The sequence below is a fragment of the Paramisgurnus dabryanus genome, chromosome 6 (genome assembly GCF_030506205.2).
Source record: "Paramisgurnus dabryanus chromosome 6, PD_genome_1.1, whole genome shotgun sequence".
Taxonomy (NCBI): Eukaryota; Metazoa; Chordata; class Actinopteri; order Cypriniformes; family Cobitidae; genus Paramisgurnus; species Paramisgurnus dabryanus.
In genome coordinates this window covers 7,212,955-7,226,917 of record NC_133342.1, presented here as the reverse complement: position 1 = coordinate 7,226,917, position 13,963 = coordinate 7,212,955, and the positions used below count along the sequence as shown (strand labels likewise).

General features: G+C 35.3%; 1 protein-coding gene across 1 annotated transcript; it reads right to left on the bottom strand.

Annotated features, from left to right (window-relative positions):
* Positions 1-2,486: 2,486 nt before the first annotated feature.
* On the bottom strand, positions 2,487-13,350 carry ndufv2 (NADH:ubiquinone oxidoreductase core subunit V2). Its single transcript, XM_065262047.2, has 8 exons — positions 13,193-13,350; positions 12,584-12,646; positions 11,264-11,326; positions 10,964-11,080; positions 10,599-10,767; positions 9,054-9,163; positions 3,790-3,866; positions 2,487-2,674 (listed from the first exon to the last, which is right to left on the bottom strand). The coding sequence occupies exons 1-8, from the start codon at positions 13,232-13,234 to the stop codon at positions 2,581-2,583; spliced, it is 735 nt and encodes a 244-aa protein (XP_065118119.1). The 5' UTR covers positions 13,235-13,350; the 3' UTR covers positions 2,487-2,580.
* Positions 13,351-13,963: the final 613 nt, after the last annotated feature.

Here is a 13,963-nt window from a genome sequence, read left to right as displayed (position 1 = left end):
GAACACCAACCATAATATTAAATCACAAGAAAAGTCAGGCAGAAATAGGTTCGGTGCAGATAGTTTCCGTTTCATCACCGAAATTTTAAATAACGGCTTACCTGTTTTGTAGTTTAACTTTTGACAAGATAACCAAAATGTATGATAAATACATTTTAAAAACTTATACCCGTCGAAAAACATCCGTTTTTTAATGTTTAGTTTGATGAACTCCTAAATATGAGAGGCAGAGCACCTAGCCTGTTCGGCTAAATTACATGCGCAAGCATGGCCACCACGCAGTATCGCAACATTGATACAACGAAAAGCTATCCAAAATTTACAGACTTAAATTAGATCAGAATTTACGTTTTATAATAGATACATTTTTTAAATAAAATAAGGTCATCAGAAGTAACAAGGTGCAGAACAAATATTCAAAATGCCTCAAGTGCACAGAAACAAAACACAAGCCAAATAGTTAAATCAAATCAGATAACCCAGAGTGATTTATAAATAAAATAAAATAAATTATTGAAAGAATAGAAATCTATAGCCATAATATAATTGCCAGCTTTGTCTTTTAAATGTAGAAACAAAGAGGCAATGTTTTATTAACTAAGAAACCTCCGTGTAGCCCGGTCACAGGGGATGTTGGATTTATTAACGCATTTTAAAAATATTTATTGAAAGCTGTTACTTCACATATTATTTGCAGCATTATAATAATATGCTGTATATTAATATATTGTGAGAAAGCTGTTATATGTGAAATCAGATAATGTGTGAACCCATATACGGCTAAAATTGAATGATCCTCATTTCATAACACATCTGCGACGATTGGACTGTGAGATTGGTAGTCGAATCAGGCTTCTCCTATCGATGCATCGAATCTTCGACTATTCGGGGTCACCCCTAAATTTTATACTTAATAGCAATGTATTAATGCATTGAGCTGCGATAAGCGTCACTATTCCGATGGTTTAAATGAAATTCTGGGCACTTATTCATAAAACGTGGGCACGATTTAACTTAATCGAGGGAACGAGTTAATAAAATGTGGGCACGATTTAACCTAATCGAGGGAACAAATTACTAAAACGTGCACACGATTTAGCTTAAACGAGGGAACAAATTACTAAATCGTGCGCACGATTTAGCTTAAATGAGGGAACGAATTACTAAAACGTGCGCACGATTTACTAATTCGTGGTAACGAATTGCTAATTCGTGGCCACGATTTAAAAAAAAAGTTTTACCATGTCATGAGAAGGGCTCCGTAGAATAGCAGTTGTGTGTCATTGAACTTCAGCCTGTCAGTGGACACAAGAAATGCTATTGCATGTTGTAAACATACACACCAGCGTTGTTGACCATCACATCTTTCCCTTACGAAAATTAACCATGTTTTATTGTGGTAAAAGTATAGTAACCATGGTTTTTGGTGTATTGATTAATTTTAGCAAAAAACATGGTTTTACTACAGTAACCATGGTATTTTGGTTTAACTGTAGTAAAACCATGGTTTATTTTCGTAAGGGTTAAGCGAAAGCATCAACCATGGTACAACCACAGGATATTTCTTATAAGGATTGTCAAGTGGTGTAATAGTACAGTTAAAGGAACAGTATGTAGGATTGTGGCCAAAACTGGTATTGCAATCACAAAACGTGTGGCTAAAACTGGTACTGCAATCACACAGCTGGTGGCCAATATACCAAACGACAACATAAACATCAGTTGAGGGCTGCAACTCCACTTTTTAAATGACAATATCCTGGCCGGACCGCTGTTGTGAGTGATATAAGTATTTGAAATGAAAATTATTTCTTAATGTCTAGTGACATTTCAGGGCTATTTAATGATTAATTGATATAAATTTCTTACATACTGTTCCTTTAAGGTTGGGTATGAAAAACCACAGGGGGTATATCAAAAAAATTATGTCACATACCTTATGTCACATCTTTATGTATTCCCTGTGTGTGCGTATAAACTCTCGGTTACCAGTAGGAAATTGATTGAACTAACTTTTATCAGGTGTTTTGAAACAAACATGATGAGGGTTAGCAGGTTTTATTTAAATCAACCGACAGTTCAGGGTTTTGCTGATTGTAAGTTAACCCCGCTTTCTGGAATACACCCCAGTAATGTGTCTTGCGTTTATACACATTGTTTACACATCTTTCGCTGTTTAAGTTATTTGTACGGATTGCTGTAAAACCCGATTTCCTCATTGTCAATCAAATTTGTTTGTATTATCAAATAAAAGTAATAGAAGACCAAATCCTACATGTTTATGTCTTTTGTTTGGAATAAACACTAAAAAACCCTATGAATAGGGTTGATAATGCAAACACTTCTTTACTATCAAACACACCTTACAGGGTTATCTGAGTAAAACACTCTGGTATCACAGTTTTTTGTGTTTGGTTGTCATTTTTTTTATAATGCTCAAAACATTTAATTCAAAGCTATCAAAGAATCACAGTGGGCCTGTTGGGTATAATTAATGATAACATTTTATTTACATAGCATCTCCGATGTGAACAGGGACTCAAGTCAGATAATGGACAATGGGTCGGTTTATAGGTTTCCTTATAGGTCGGGTCTCACGCCAACGCCCGGTCCAGGTGGTGGTTCTGTCAGTGAAGTTAACCCACCAGCAGGTTCACATGAGAAACGGCCATTCCTGATGGAAGCGAGATTATATCAGTTAAAACATTCTTAGCATGCCAATTTATTTAACCCTAGTTAACCAACATCACATAAAGTACTTAACCAGAGTTTAATAATGCTATTTTGGGATGTACATTACCTTTATAAGGTGTAAACAATATGCGTCTTTGAAAGTTAATCTTATGCTCAGCCTCCTATACCTAACAGTTGACCTTTGTCTAATGGTCAATCCCTTTAATGAGCTTGTGTCTATGGTGGTCCTGTAAAACACTGTGATCTTAAAACTAAAATATGCTTTCCTTTGAATTGGGTCATTTAATTTACTAGGGCTTGGCCTAATGTCTGGGAAAATATTTATTGGTATTTGAGCCACTTTACAAAATATGTGGTGTGTTTTGTTTAGTGCATACTTTGTTTAGTGCATCATTTATATTATAAACTTTTAGACCACAGGGCTGTTCTGATTGAGAAATCTTCCACGATTACGTGTTATTTTTTGATAAACGCCCATGACCTGTCAAATGTCTTAAAAACAACCACCAGAGCAATGTCTTAGTCTGTGGTAACCATGGTATAAGCAGAATAATTGACTCCGGGCCTTTGAATTATTTGAAAATAATGCACAACCATGGTGTAACCGCCCTTTGTTTCATGCCGCATTACCACTTGGAATATTTTCTACTTATTTAACGTCGTCAACTATTTCTTATTCACTTGTTTCTTTTTTTATCTGCATTGGATTCTATATTTCACACAATTACAATATAGGTTCAGAGTATAATTGTGGACAAATATAAATAATATTGAGAAAACAAATATTGAGTCTAGTTTTTTTTTTGTGCCCAGCACTCTAAAAACAAACGGTGCTAAATAGCACCAAAAGTGGTTCTTGGCTCGTAATCATAGAAGAACCATTTTAAGTGCCATATAGCACCGATAGTACCTGTGTAGCACCGGTCTAGAACCATATGGCCCCCGTATGGTGCTTCATAGGTGCTATACGGCACTAAAAATGGTTCCTCTATTATTACGAGCCAACAAACACTTTTAGTGCCATTTAGCACCGTTTGTTTTTAGAGTGTGTTTAAAGAGAAAGTGAAGATAGAAAGTGGGAAAATGCCTTCGTACCGAGGACCAGGTGGGGGAACTCTCCCTGCTTTCAGCTCATCTATGATCTGCTCAATATCTGATGGCTTAAGATCCTCCTATAAATCAAAGCAAAGACAAATACAAGGAGAACACATTAAACACTCATTCAATAGAAGTAAGCCTCCATTTTCTTTCATATCACCCCATCTTTACAAAGCATCAGTTGTATAAGCCAAGGCATTTATAACCTACAAGAGAGGCATTTTGAAAATAATACCCTACTAAGAAAATTTTATTTTTTGAAAATAAAGCAGATTTGCCCAAATTTTCATTAACATCAAAGCCTTTATTTCTTTAATATTATTAATTACCTTTATTCTTAATTGTGATTCCAATTATTTTTATATTACTGCAATACAATAATATAATTTTTTGCCTCATTTAAAGCAGTCAGTCCCTCCCTCCAGAAATGTGATTATGCGATCGCATGATTCAATGTGTAATCAGCCAAAGTTCGCATATAAATTGCTGATTTCTGCTTGCAAAACATGCAGGGCTTGCATGATTTTTTAATCCCCGCATTTCCGTGGCAAAAAGTCATATATATCTTAGCAGAAAGTTGAAAAATGTTGCATTTACTTCACACATGCGCAGCCATGTCCCCTGTTGTCATTGGAATGTTAGGAAGTGACGTAATTACGCAACGTAAACATCAATGAAAAGCTGCAAACGGTTTTTGCAAGTTTAAACAGTTTTTGCAAGCTCCCGCAATTTTGGCAAGTTCCCGCAATTTTATATACAATTTTATTTAATTGTTCCTGCATAAATTTGCATAAATATCCCGCATATTCCATCGCATATTTTTAAGAAAACGTGCCACAAGATCAAGGATTTTTGCCCGCAACAATCACAAAAAAACTCTCTGCTTTTCTGGAAGGACTGCGCAGTGATTCTCAACCAATGGGCTGCAGCCCACCAGTGGTCCCTCTAGCGCCATCTGGTTTAATAAATCTTGTTATATTCGCATAAAATTTTTCTTATGAATTTATTTGAATTAAAAACGCTCGATTCATGTTTGAATATTGCAACAGCAGTCACGTCAGATAGAACGCATGTTCATTCTGATGCAGTAACTATGTGAATGGGGTCCTAAACAGCATGCCCGCGTTGTGCCATATTAAAAAGAAGGCGGCATCTACAATAACTGTCGGCGGTGGTCCGCTGTGTGACTCTGGTGTGCGATACCATGAAAGGAAGCAAAAACTCACCCTTAGGTCAGTTTTAAATGCACACACTTTCCCCTACTATAGCGCCACTTTTGAAGTGCATTTTGCATCACTTTCTGAAGCTCGGGGTTCCCCCTTTTGCGTAATTTTTAGATGTGCAAGATACTTTCAGTTTGGCTTCAATTCACTGCATGTGTAGAAGTAGAAATCATTTTAATACAGTTTTGTTAATCATGTCTACATGTTGCCTTTGGTTATGATTATGGTCCAGTTTCCGTTGACTTCGGACAGCGACCCTTAAGAGTGACGTAAAGTTACCCCAACACAACAGCAATGTACAAAACTAAAAGCATGAAAGGACACCTGAAAGATGTTTTTAAAAATCAGGGTTATTTCATCAAATATTCACTTTTCAATTGTTCATAAAATAAATAATAAAACATTAGCATTGTGTTCTTAAAAAATGACTTTGAACTTGTTTTCTTTGCAGTAAGCCTATTAATTAATTAAATCTGAATCTTTTGAATTTTTCCAATTTCAATTTTTAGCAAAAAAAAATATAATTTTTTATTAGGAATTTGGCAGAAATGTTTTTGGTAGTTGGTATTATGAAACAAAAAAATATAATTTTTACTTAAACACATTCCTATAAATAGTACATTTAGATAAACTGAAACTCTTGATGTTTTCTGCAGCTGTATATTTTACCTTTAAAGATGTAATTGCTCAAAGGTACTACCCTTGAGTACTAATAAAGTCTAAGCATAAAAGTCCACCTTTACATCTTCCACTTTAAATGTTGTTTTTTTTCTGCTGAAAATGACACCTATGTGGTTTGGTTTTTCCATTGAAAGCAATCCCATTCCTTATTTGTCTACAGGGGTACCACCAGGTGTACCTTTAGTAATGCGAGGGGGATGTCACAATGCATTTTCGTTTTTTTTATTCTGCATTGATACTATCATGTTTAGAAAGGGGTCATTGGTGGGCCATAAATTGCAAAAGGTTGAGAACCCCTGATTTAAAGGTTTAAAATGATGCACATTTTACAAGATGTACTTTTTAGTCTCAGGTTTGCCTAGAATGTGTCTGTGAAGTTTTGGCTCAAAATACCCCACAGATCATTTATTATAGCATGTCCAAAATGCCCCTAGTTGGGTGGATGCAAAAAAGCACTGTTTTCACGTGTCGTGTGTAGCTTTAAATGCAAATGAGCTCCTCACTCCTTTACCAACAGACAGTGAGCGCTTTCGATTAAAAATAGATCAGATTCCTGTGAATACATACAGTCTGAGACAATAATATATTTAGAGCTACAACGTGCCAATAAAACATTTTAGAAATCATTTTGGTAAAATAAACTGGTCAGTGGCTGTGGGCGGGGCTTTTTCAGTGTGACATCACAAGAAAATCAAAACGCACACATTTATGTCCAAACATAAAAAGTGGATTTTTATAATATGTGCCCTTTAAACCACCATTAAAATAAAATTACTTTTGTTCATTATCAAACTGGGGAAGATTGAAAATAGCCATAAAATATCACAATGGTTAAAAGATCTAAATGATCCAAAAATTGGCAAAAAAAAATAACTGTACTTTTATTTCGGGGTGAAATGCTGCTGACAGGTTTTGAGATTGATTCATTCATCTGTAGTAGATGGGTGAACTACTACAACTTTTGAGACTGACTAAAACATGAATGTGTTACAATTACTTAGAAGAATAACTGAGAAAGTAAACTCCCTAGTTCACCACTTGTGACACTCGATGCAAGTCATTTGCATATGTGAGTGATCTCTAAACCACAGCTGTCTTGGTCTGTATGTAGTAATCTAGAAGAGGTACAGTCACATAGATAAAATCTCACACAAGTTTCCTCCGGGAAGATTTCAGTCTTTACCATTACATTAGAAACTACCAAAACTTAAAAAGCATCGGCTGATGACTTCACCCAACAACCTCAGTGCATGATTAATCGTAGGATTAACCCATTTCACACGGGTGAATCACACACGGTTGATGACTCTTTATAAAACAGTCCAGCGCCACAGCTAATTGCATCATTAACCTAGCGGGTCATTGAGGGCTTTGTTTAACACAAACAGGCTTACACTGAGACTTCGTCAACCTGGGGCCTGTACCATGAAGAGAGTTTAGTTGGCTAGCCGGTAAGTTTTGGATTAGTATGGATATTATATGCCAGTTTTGGGTACTAGGGCTGCACGATATCAACAAATTATAATATCCATATTTTAGGTGTCTATCATGTGTGTTGCATGCTTAGATTGTCCAAATTAGACCAATGAGAAGGGGCCTTATTAAATACCCACCAAGTAGGTATTGTACTGTTATACTATTGGCAAGACCGCGGGCGCAAAGGTGAATCTAGCGGCTCAAAGCAGAGAGGTGATAATAAATATGGCTGTAATAGAGAAGAGGAAGGAAAACTACATTGGCGAACTTGTACCTAAAAAGAACGGTACGTTTGAAATGTTTTTTGTTGTTGTTGCCTAAATTACATTTAATTACATTTAAAAAAATGTATGTCCTGTTTATTTTAGTATAATAAAATAGCATTTCTCAAGGTAAACAATATATCGCAAGAAATATAGTTACGGCAACATTCAATAGTAGAATCGAAAAATTTCTCAATATCATGCAGCCCTACTGGGAACATTTAGGCCGTACTCCCATTATCCAAACCAAACCGCGTTAGGGCGTGTTTGACCCCCAAAGCCTGGTTCGTTTGACTAGTGTGATCTCTCTGTAGGTTTGGTTAATTGCGCCCCAGACGGGTTGCGGAGTTTGGCTGGAGCGCGGTTTACTTAGGCTCAGGCGTGGAAGGCTATGGTGTCAGCGCAAAAAGGAGAGACGTCAATTTTGCGATTACTCACCTTCATCTGCCTCTGTAAAAAATCTTTTGATGCGCGCAGTAGGGTTACATGAATGTCCGAGCTGCACACGTGACAGGTAAACTAAACAATATGATGGCATGTGAGGGGGCTGTGTGTCATCGTGCACCAAACGACTCAGAATAAAAAACACAGACTTAACATTACGATGGGTTCCAGTGTTAAGAGAGCACTGCACTTCCTGCTTTTTTCAAAACAATCGCATCTTAACGACGAAAGTGTGCCCGGGCTCGGATCGATAAAAGTACAGTGTTAGTGCGTGCATTTGGGGGAGTAGGGAGGGATGATGGGGCATGTTTTGGTTTGGATAATATTACATGCAAACTATTAGAAAAATTACCCATGGTTTTATTAATAAAAGGTACTAAGCATGTAATTTTGTACATTGATTACTATTAATGTTACGATATGTTATACTTAAAAAAAAACAATTGTTAAACTATGGTTACTATAGTAAGACCATGGTAAATTTGTGGTTATTACAAATAAATCCAAACACTGATAACTGTATGTTACATGGTTAATTTAACAGGTCAGTGGTAGACCATTGCATTAGCAACACAAAAGCTTGTGGGTTCAAACTAGGAGAAAATGTATACCTTGTAATGCACATCGTAAATACCTTATAAAATGATTTTAGATAAAAGCGATAGAAGATGGATTATAGAGCGATAATCTAAGATTATACGCATTTTTAACGTGCACATTAACGTTATCATCAAAAAAATAAGTGAAAACTATAATCTCATAAAAATTTGACCAGGTAAACATACAGGTAAGCGCAAAACAACATAATTTTATGCAAACACGCAGTATTACCAACAACTTCCCAGCAAAGAAATGCCACATTTTATATTGGCAAACACTACTTTTTAAAAAATGTCAAAACCTTCCTCTGTAAATTATCTTTTTGACATCACATCCTGTATATCGCCCACCAGTCATTTTAATTAAATCAAGTCAAAGTAATTTAATTTAAATTAAGACTAGTTACAATCTATTGCCACCGGTGTTACAGTACTCTTCAACACATTGACATTCATACAGGCACATTGTTCATTCCAGAGAAAGTGCCTCCCCTAGAGGTCACATTAAAACTAGACGCTTTGTACAGTAGCAACACACAGAAAGTTTCAAAAAGGAGGTTTGTGATCATACTCACATAATAGTTATCATTGATTTGGACCATTGGGGCGTTCACACAAGCACCAAGGCATTCAACTTCTGTTAGGGTAAATAGTTGGTCGGCTGTGGTCTCTCCGACTTTGATACCTAAAAGAAAAGATCATTCTTAGTTGACAGTCAAGCAACATAACTGATTTTACAGAAATGTTATGCGGGTCAGTGACAAAAATGGTTTGGCAAGATGAGAAATTAAATGTAAAAAAATTTCTAAAAAACTTTTAAAAGCATGCACCAGGTTTAGTTCAATGCACAGTGTATTTTTTATGCAATAAACATTTTTAATTGTATGCAATAAAAAATACATTTGCACCATTTTTATAAAAGTTAAGACTGAATGGACCCAAAGAATAAGAAATATTAAATATTTTATCTGCCTTGGTTGAATTTTTTATTAATTATCACTTTATTCGTTTATCATTTTTAAAATGTAAATTTTAATGCATTTTTGTAATATTTGCCCTGACATATGCTGAAAACAGCTCTGTTTTCTAAATAATCTTTGATAAATTATGTAAAAAAAATCATATTTCACTTAAATAGATGATTATATTTTATTTCACATTTTTTATGAATATATTTATATTTTAATAAAAAAAAAAAAATACTATTTACACCAATTGACACAGACTGGTTACACCACATTGACATTTTTGATTATATTTTATTCCACATTTTTTAATGAATATATTCATATTTTAATTTAAAAAAAACACTAGTCACATTAATTGACACAGACCGGTTATACCACATTGACATTTTAGCAATTATCCCCAAATATTCTTTCAAAATGAAATAAACCAGAAATTTTAGACTTGGTCCTCAAAAAGAGAATGCATGCAAGTAATCTGCAAATTTATTTTTACATTTAATTTATCCATAAATTAAATATAAATGATCCATATACAGTCACAAAATAATTAATTTCATGTCATTGACCCATGCTTCTAAAAATGAAATAAACTATTCAACCAAATGAACAATCCATTAGAAAATGAATGTGTGGTGGTTATAAAGGGAGGGATTAAAAAAAATAGGATGGCTTGGCAAGGTCAACCCAAAAGTTGTTTCAGAGGCAGAACATGGTAATACATTTTAATAAGACTTAAAAATAACCTGAATAAGGTAAGTTTTGATGTTAGGTGACACTGTAGAAAAGCCACATCATTTGCAAAAAAATTTACGATATTACCCCAACATTACTATTTACATGCTAGAGACCATGTTTAAGCTGTTATGCTTTTGTTAAAGCTTAATACACCTATGCTTATATTAGTGTACTATGCATACAGTGTAGTTATGCAATGTCAGTGCACTTTAATTTTAAAGAGAATATAGACAATTGCTTCCTGCATTCACGAGAAATAAAGCTAAACCACTGAAGTGCACAAGCAACAACCACCTGTGTTTATGCACATGATCAAATGAAGCGTACTGTGAAAGACATACTCTCAAAAAACAAAGTATGCTTTATGCTTTTATCTCTGCAACGCACCTGCGATGGACTGGATTAGTTCTTGCTTACCTAGTTTGTTCTTGATGGCCTCCAGGATGCTGTCGGAGTCGCAGAGCATGCACGGCGTGGTGGTACAGATCTGGACGTGGTACTTTCCCACTGGCTTGCGGAGGAACATGGTATAAAATGTTGCAACTTCATACACCCTCATAGGAGCAATGCCCAGGACCTCTGCCACCTGCAGGAGACACCATGTTATTACACCAATATACCATTAACTTATTATTTGCAGGTCATAATTACCAAATATTTATTGTATTATTATTATTATTATTACATAGAGAGACAGGTTTTTTCAGGTTTGAATATCACAATTTCCAGGTTTGCTCAATAGTGGGATCCCTGTATTTATTAAGGAAAACATGAACTCTCACTTTATTCATGGCCGAAATAGGAAGCCATCCATGTTGCCTCTGGGCCAAGTCCAGCACAGGAATAGTGGCGGCTGCTTTGTGCCCCTCTGGGTAATTATTAATTATTGCCTCGACTCTCTGAGTAACAAAAACAATCACATCACATGTCTGTTTATTCAACATATTTGGTTGTTTCTACACAAATTGCACTTTGCAAAAAGTAATATCAAACATGCCCTAAATCATATGACAGATTCTATAAAAATAAATACTATGAAAGTGTTTAGTTATTATGTTTGCTGTGAATAATGAGTCCCTCACCTTCATGTTTTCTGGGGTAAAATCAAATGGAGTATCTGGATTGTTGTCTGGTGTGTCTCTGTGCTGGAATAAAGACATTTCGTGAATCACAACAAACACATTTTACTCTTCTTTAGCCACTATGAAGGGCGATTTTATAGTAGACAAAATGAAAATATGTCAGCAAAATAAATAAATAACCAAGACAGCTGCTCAGATTATTTGGTTTACAATCATTTCATAGACATGTGAGAAGTTATGAAGTGTTATATATACACATTCTATGTGTATTTCCTGCTATTATCCGAGAGATAATCTACATGAGAAGATTGTAAAGGCATAGTTCACCCAAAAATGAATTGTAACAATTGACTACCATAGTAGGAAAACAAATATAATGTAAGTATTGAGATAAATGATGACTAGGGCTGGGTATCGATTCAGATTTTCGAGATCGATTCGATTTCGATTCGCAAGCTATCAAATCGATTCGATTTCAATTCTCGATTCATTTTTCGTTTCTGGATCTTGGGCCGGTTTTTATACTCGATTCTCGATTCAACTCAATGAATATAGATTTAATACAAATACTATATTAATAAAAGGAACAGTGAACGACAGCAGGTTACAAGTGGGGTATTAATAAAATCGATGAAGCACCTGAAACCGCCATTTTAAGCACTGAATGAATGAATGACAGGCTTGCCTCTTGCTCCTTGGTAACATGCGCTAGACAAAAAAGAGGGTGACATCTACTGAAGAAGACTAGTAATTCGATTAATGTTTATCTTTCGTTCAATGTTTGCAGAAATAAATATGAAAGAAAAAAATTCTGAATCGACCACGTTTTAAAAAACGATTAATCGAAAAATCTTTTTTTTTTTGCCCAGCCCTACTAATTAATTGTCAGTTTATTGTTTAAAATGGTCTGCAAGTGTGTGTTTCACATATGTAACGCATGACCTTTCAACATGATTACGTAAGGTCAAGCTGGTGCGTCACACGTCTAGTGCAAGATGAGTAGTGGTGGTTTAAAAGTGGATATTTTTTATTTTTCTTGGCCAAAATTATGTTTCACTATAAAAGACCCTTATGTCTTAAGTTGGAATCGTTTAGGGGCCTTTGTAAACTGTTGAGGTCCAATAAAGTCTATTAAATTGAGAAAAATCCTGGGATGTTTTCCCCAAAAAACTTAATTTCCTCTCGACTGAAGAAACAAAGACATCAACATCTTGGATGATATGTGTTGAGTAAATTATCAGAATTTTGTTTTACGAAAGTGGAATAATCCTTTAAGGTAATTCCCATGTATACAGTATGTACAAAAACCTAAAGTCTCACCACAAAGATGCCACCTGCGCCAGCTCGAGCTGATGTCTGATGCAGACTACGGACTTGCCTTGCCTGAAGAAAAACAAATATGACAGGGACCTTTTTTAATGAACAACTACAGAGTTATTTAGAAAACATACAAGATCAGAATGAGCTTTATTCTCAACGTGTCTGTCCAGAAAATCTGTATGATTTTTTTATGCATAGATAGAAAGAAAAATGATGTAAAAGTCGAACGAGTTTGTTTTTCAGATGTGCAACTTATATATATAGCGCAATTAAAACACAGTTTTTCCAAGTAACTGTGCATTACGTGCATACTGTATATGTATGACAGCAGTTACAGTAACGTTATACATTATGTACAAATAGTACATGTGTGCAAACATCACTTAATATTTGTGTTTGTTGTCATTTACGTTGTTGTACAGTTTTGTGTGTTCGGATTTTAATCAGTATCTGGTATATATAAACACAGCCAGACATGAATATTAGCGGTTAGCGCTTTAGCTTCATGTCCTTGCACAGATGTCAACGCTGCGGTTTTGTACTGTTTCCGAAAATTTCTCTACGATTCTCCTAGACTAAATTATGAAGACAAACATAAAATTATCCTACCGCATAAGACACCAAAGAGCGCAGAGGTAACGCTGAAAACATCTTTGAAACACGCTCGGTCACATTAAACTCCGGCAATGGCGGACATCAATCACTGCGATATCGATTGAGTTGGTCTGGATACGGACTGAGCGCCAGATCGGTATAATCGAATACAGAGCGACATCGCGCAAATAAAGCTTTGGGGTTTTTTACGTTTATTTGTTTTTAAATACGCATGTTTAATGTTTCCATTCATTGGTAATGTAAATATATATAATTTTTACAATGCCAGTAAAGCTTTTTCAATATTGAATCGTTGAATCTAAAGCAAAAAGCGACGAGTCTTTATAATCAAACACAGAGCGAGCTTGGCTGAGCTCGGTTTCGCAAACATTAAGCGCCCAGTCTGTATAATCGAACACAGAGTTGGTCAGATTTACACCTACTTTCTGCAACAGAGAACAGATGCACATTGTGTTCTGGACATTCTTTGATAAATATAACTAAGCCAGCCATTATGCAATGCACACTTACTGGATTGAAGACTTACTATTATATTGTTAATAATCCTATTTTTAACTAAAATCTAAACAGTGGGATTTGGCCAACTGTTTGAATTAAGTTATATATGTATGCATGTCAGTGCATTAGACAACAAAAAAATCAAAGCAAGTGGTATTTATCAAGTGAATGCAATGCATTTTAAGCAGCTAAGCCTTTGTGTAGAAGTAGTTCCCTTCTTTTGTAAGTTGCGCAAACAACATTGCTTTGTATGGCCACACTTCCAGT

Coding starts and splice junctions, on each gene's coding strand:
- ndufv2 (XM_065262047.2), bottom strand. CDS start 13,234: ATGTTTTCAGCGTTACCTCTGCGCTCTTTGGTGTCTTATGCG. Junction 9,164..10,598: donor GGCCATCAAGAACAAACTAG/GTAAGCAAGAAC, acceptor CTTTTCTTTTAG/GTATCAAAGTCGGAGAGACC. Junction 2,675..3,789: donor GTTCCCCCACCTGGTCCTCG/GTACGAAGGCAT, acceptor CGCTTCCATCAG/GAATGGCCGTTTCTCATGTG.